This window comes from Mustela nivalis (genome assembly GCF_964662115.1).
Source record: "Mustela nivalis genome assembly, chromosome: X".
Taxonomy (NCBI): Eukaryota; Metazoa; Chordata; class Mammalia; order Carnivora; family Mustelidae; genus Mustela; species Mustela nivalis.
In genome coordinates this window covers 20,072,900-20,078,899 of record NC_139040.1, presented here as the reverse complement: position 1 = coordinate 20,078,899, position 6,000 = coordinate 20,072,900, and the positions used below count along the sequence as shown (strand labels likewise).

At 55.7% G+C, this 6,000-nt stretch overlaps 1 protein-coding gene across 5 annotated transcripts in view; it reads right to left on the bottom strand.

Annotated features, from left to right (window-relative positions):
- ELF4 (E74 like ETS transcription factor 4) overlaps positions 1–6,000 on the bottom strand; it is a 41,866-nt gene continuing 35,866 nt past the window's right edge. For all 5 annotated transcript variants that reach the window (XM_082717752.1, XM_082717754.1, XM_082717755.1 and 2 more), the window contains 2 exons: positions 5,531–5,908; positions 1–4,440 (listed from right to left, as the gene is read on the bottom strand). In XM_082717752.1, the coding sequence (XP_082573878.1) occupies positions 3,639–4,440; positions 5,531–5,908 (1,180 nt within the window). In that variant the 3' untranslated portion in view covers positions 1–3,638. The remainder of the gene's footprint in view (positions 4,441–5,530; positions 5,909–6,000) is intronic.

Here is a 6,000-nt window from a genome sequence, read left to right as displayed (position 1 = left end):
TTTATTCTTTCCATGAACATTTATTGAGCACCTACTGTGTGCCAGGCACTGTGCTAGGCGCTGGGGATACATCAGTGACTAACACACAGTCCCTGTCCTTGAGGAGCTCACAGTCTATTGGAGGGGCAACATACATAAAAACACATAGCTAAGGAGCTACCATGTGCCAAGTGCTACAATGAGAGGTATAGGCCAAGTGCTGTGGGAGCCCAGAGGAAGGAGTAACACAGCGGCTGCTGGGGGGTGAGGAGAGTGTCTCCTGACTCCATTACACCATGGCAGAGGCAAGGATGTTGCTGCCATGTGACTGGTGAAAATGAACCTGTCTCCTGAGGGTCTCCGCCAGCCCTCTCCCATAACTAGATCAGCACAGGTGAGTTGACCAGATTAGCTAATTTAACACTTTGAATTAGGAAAAGAAACCGGACAGGGAAGTTTCTTTAGGGGCAGGGAATGTTCAAAGTAGTAACAAGTCTCAGGGGCAAGGCTGGGGGGTGGGGATGGGGGGTATCATGAGGGCACTGAACCAGGGAGGACTGGCCCCTGGCAGTGAAGCACCTGGGGTGAGTGCCTGTGCAGAGGGGAGGTCAGAGGTCACCAACCTCAGACTTTAGTCCCCATCTCTCCACCAGCTCAATCAGTAATGTTCGCTGGTGCTCACTAGATGCTTCACGTTGTGCCCTGCTCTGTGGGTGCTATGGCCCCCCACCCCTCAGAAGGGAACACACTAACTGGGGAGACGAAACAGGTCAAGTCATTGAAGATTTAAGTAACAGTTTGTGATTATAACAGAGAAGATGTCACAGGCTGTTCGCGATCAGTTGCCCAAAGAGTGGCAATTGCGGCGAATTTAGAATGAACTCATCTAAGGGTAGGCTGGTGTGGGGAAGCAGCTTCCACACATCAAGACTTACGGATGGGTTCGATTTAATCAGTACTAGCGGCGGGGGGTGGGGGTGGGGGGAGCACTCTGGCTGAGCAGAACCAAGTAAAGCAAAGCAACAGAGGTGGGAAACTTCGAACAGAGGCAAGCTCAAAAGGCCAGCAAATCCCTGTGCCTGGGGAGCCATCCTTTAGGGGACAGGAAAACAAAGTGAGAGACAACTGGGAAGTCAGCTGGGACCTCCTGGGAAAGGGCCTTGCCAAGTCAAGGCCTTGGGGCCTCACTCTTGGGAATTACAACCCTGAGCCCCCCAAGTGCTCCTTCCTCCCTCCTCTAGGACCCCTGGCTGGCCTGGAGATTCAGCAAATACAGGGCTGGTGCTCAGCTGCCCCGAACAGATCAGAGGCTCAGTATTCTGAGTATCACCCCTACCTACAGGTAGAGAGGATCACTGAAGGGCTTTTAGCAGAGAAAGAGCAGAACGGGGGTGGGGGGGAATGAGACAAGTCACACTGTGGTGTGTGTTGATGTGTCTAGGAGAGCGGAGAGCTCTGGTAAGTCTGAGTTAGGCTGGAGGCCCCGGGAATGTGGAAGAAAGGCTAGATTTCAGAGACGTGGCGAACGGCCTGGACTTCAGAAGATGGGGGAGGGGACAGGGTCAAAGGAAGGCAGCCATCAGATGGCTCTGAAATGTCACGCTTAGAAGGTCAGGAAAATGGTGGCATAATGAACAGAAATAGGCAAGTCATGACAGCTTTTTGTTTTTTGAGGGGAAAGGTTGTGTGTGTGTGTGTGTAAAGACTTTAAAATTCATGTTTTAAAAATCCCTGTTTGCTAGAGGGGCTGTGTTTGAGGCATGACAGGCATCTGGATGGAAATGTCCAGCCAGCCGCTCGAAATGTAAGCAGGAGCTGCCGCCCTCGACCTCAGACCCGTCCCCAAAGAGCCAAGCCAGAGCCAGAAGAACGGAGGAAAGCCTTTGGGGGGGGGGGCGCAGCAGGGTGGGGGGGAAGTAGTGTCACGAGCTGCCAGGGCTCTCGGGGACCGAGAACTGTGAAGAAGACATTTGATGTCAGGGAAGGGTATCAGTGACCTTCAGATGAGGAGTTCTGTGAAATCGGGGGTGGGGGAGGGGGGCAAGGCCACTCCCTAAACTGCCTAGCGCCTTTGTGCAAATTTTTTTTTTTAAGGTGACTCTTTTGCAGGATGTTTCACTTTCCACCATCAGGAATTTATCATAATAAACGGATTATATTAGAAAAAAACATTTTAATACCAAGTGCTGGAGGTGTGTAATAAACACACCTGCACACCCATAAATGGTTCTTTCCAGAGAGAGAAGGGGACAAGAACAAGAAGAGAGTGGGAGAGAACACAGGAGGCTTGGCAGCGACCAGGGGAGGTAGTTAGTTCAAGTGGATGGTTTTCTACTGAGGACATAGCCAAGGGCCTGGGCACTGATTCACATTAACCAAATTCACCAGATAATAGAACTGTTTCTGAGGCTGACGCATCTTAGCTCTTAGGCTCGCCCCCAGTTTGGCTGGAGAGAGGCAAGCTAATGCAAAGAAGGGGAAGGAGGAGTGAAGCCGAGGGGTTCACTTAGGAGAGGATGGGTTGAAACGTCCTCAGAAAGAGGGAAGATGGAAGCAGGGGACTGGGCAGAGACAGAAGGGTCATGCGGGCTCACATCCGCCGGCTCCTGTCTTCTCGGCATAGAGTCAGGGCTAGGTGTGGGAGTCGGCGATGAGGGCCAACAGTCCGCTCGAGGTCTGCGGTAGCCATCGTGGGGAGGCGGGCTGGCAAACCTACAAGGTGAGTAGAAGGCAGGCTGGGCAGCGGGCGCGCATGGGCAGGAGGGGAGGCAGCCTCAGTGTCTGCTGCTCCACGGCTACCCCAGCCACGCCGGACAGCAGGGAGACACTGGGGCAAAACTAATGAAGAGGATCCCCGGGTCGTGGGGGGTTGGTAGGCCAGTGTGCCAGCAAAGGCTGGTATTACAGCCCAGGCCCTTGACGCAAACATTCAATTAAGCCAGCCCTGCGTGGGTCCGACCCTGTCCCTTTGAACTCCGTCTTCCCCAGCACACACATCCGTCGAAACCCTCCTCCCCTGGATCTGCTCCAGCTCTGTGACATCTCTCCCAGTCTGGGGGATCCAGCCTGTACCCCATAGCCTCAGGGCAACTGAATGGTTTGTCCAAAGGGAACTAGAGAATACGTTCCCTTAAGAAAAAAACCCACCATCTCTGCAGCTGACCCAGAAACACAGACCCTTGAAGACCTCACAGCTACACCCCCATCCTCCCCAAAGAAACAGAGATATAGACCCACGAGTACACACAAATACATACAGAGATATTCACATATGGGATAGGAAATTCCCCGTGGAGGGAACACAGACGGCGAAACAGCCCCACGAAAGGACTCTCCCCACAGAGCCCCTGCATCGGCCCCAGCCAGACTTCTTTGGAGGTTCTTTCTCCCTCCATCACCCAGTCAGCCCATTACCCTGACAAGAGCATATCCCCTAGTGCTCTTGAAGGCCATGGTCTGATGCCAGGGACGCTCAAACTGGGCATGGTGTGGCCACCGTGACACCGGGCAGGGGTCGGGAACAGGGGATCCGGTGTACTGAGATCCCACCAACAAGTAAGGGCAGATGTCCTGCTTCAGTCAGTCTCTGCTAGAGGAAGTCCGTATGAAAAGGATGCTCAACTCTGCCTGGTGAGGCACGCTTCCCCCAGCCCGTTCATTTATATGTCATGGGGCTCCATCTTGATAAGAGAAGTGGGATTGAATGGGGAGAAGGGGGCAGGGGTTGGGGATCTGGTCAGCAGGTTCCCAGAGGTGGTCACACTAGGCTCAGCCATAAACACGGACCCTGAGCCTGAGGAGAGCTCAAGTTCAGCCACTGGAGTCAGCCCAACAGTGGGGCGGCTGGGAGAAGAGAAAGTCTGGTTCCCCAGAAGGCTCGGATTGTGGGAACCCCTTGAAACCACCTGGGTGGGAAGTGGCTGAAGGTGAGCCCGATCCCTCAGGAGCTCCCTCAGGGTCTCTTCGGGAACCAGCAGCCCCTCCATCGGGGCCCCAGTCACCATGCCCTGCACATACGAGGAGGGCCTCAGCGGCCCCTCCTTGACCCCAGAGGCTGCGGTGGCACCGGAAGTCCTGATGAAGGCAGCGATGACAGTCCCGGGGGGCTGAGGGCTGGGCCCGGCCGGTCCAGCCCCTGCAACAGAGGATGGCACCGGGTTGGTCGGAAGGTTAGCCCCAGCCAGAAGTTGGGGGAGACCACTGAGAATCAGTGGAGCCCCTGGTGCCGCCACCTGACTTTCTTGGAAACTGGTGTTCAGGGGGAAAGAGGCCTGCAGAGTGAAGGTGTCCTTGAAGGTCGAAGCCGGCGGAACGCTCTGAAGAACGAGCTGTGTGGAAGCAGCACTGGCAGGAGGCCCGCTGGTCAGCACTGTGGTCAGTGGGATCGTCTGGAGGGTCAAGGCGGAGCCCGACCCCACTGGGGCCACTCCCAGGTGGATGTTGCCGGGCACGGAAGAAGCACTGAGAAGAAACAGAAAGCAGGTTTGGTCAAGGCGGGAGGCATCTCCCAGCGGGGTGGGGAGGAGGGCGCAGGAGGGACGGAGCTGGCTGGAGGTGTCCTCTTCATTGCTGCATCAGCGAACGTCCGCTGAGCACTTAGTAGAGGTCAGGAATCAGCCCCAAGGACCGACATGTGGTACTTCCCTCCGTCTTCTGAACAGCCACGCACTGAGTAAGATTAATAATCTGATCTCGCGGGACGCCTGGGTGGCTCAGTTGGTTAAGCAGCTGCCTTCGGCTCAGGTCATGATCCCAGTGTCCTGGGATCAAGTCCCACATCGGGCTCCTTGCTCCGCAGGGAGCCTGCTTCTCCCTCTGACTCTGCCTTCCACTCTGTCTGCCTGTGCTCGCTCTCACTCTCTCTCTCTTACAAATAAATAAATAAAATCTTTAAAAAAAATAAATAATCTGATCTCGCAGCCTGAGGAAATGGGACCACAGAGAGGTTAGGTAATGTGCCCGAGGCCACACAGCTAGTCGCAGGCACCCACATCTAGGCCTTCTGACACCAGAGTTCCTGTTCCTCACCACCCCTCAGAAGGGCACCTCGCCCGCGCCAGCCCACTGAGTGCCACACACACAGAGCTCAAACCCGGCCTTCTCGGGGGAAATGTGGAGACACTTCACCTGGACAAGCAGCAGCAAGAGCTTTCCAGGGGGCTCTGGAGGGCCTGAGGGAAGCGCAACGGGCATCTCTGTCACGTTCTCCGTTGCCACTTTTCTGCAGCGGAGGGGGCTAGGGGAGATGGGCCCTGACACGGAGGGCTCTGGTGACAGTTGGGGGAGCACTCTGAGATAACTGGAACACCCCCCAGCTGGTGACAGATGCCACACAGATCAAGGGCTGGCTTTGCCATTATTTTGGTGTGCAACCGTGGGCAAGTCACTTTTCCTCTCTTGACCAACAAGGACTCCACTGGCTTCCCAGGGATTCTGTGAGGTTCCCGTGAGACTGGAGATACAGCAGCACTCGGCAAGAGGTTGAGAACATCTCAACCCCACCGGACCAGAGGTACTCCGGGAAGACATGTAACGACTCTGGGGCCCTTACCTCACGGCTTTGGTGAGTCTGGCCTGGCTCTCTGGGAGAGAGGCCAGCACAGTAGAGGTAGTGGGAATCTCCTCATCTGTAGACCGTCCCAATTCCAGATTCGCAGACGGCGGTAAGCCAACATTTTGAACCTTTGGCTTCTCCCAGGAAGGGCCTCCCTTGCCCTGGGGAGCAGCTCTAGCCGAGACCCTGGAGCTGGCTCGTCGGGTGGTAGTGGTGGAGGAGGTTGAGGGAGTGGAGGCCTGAGGGGAGGCCGCCGTAACTTCAGTTCTCTCCTCATCGTCTTCGATCACCACTAGGTCCTTGGGCATCTCCTTAAACTGGTACACCAGCCTCTGCCCTTCCACTTTGGCAAGGATGCCTCTTTGGTAGTAATATCTGGGGGGCAGAGGGCAGGGCGTGGGGAGTTAGGCAGGCACACACCGCCCTCCGGGGCAGGGCGAGCGGCCAGATGCGAGTCTCAAGTCAAG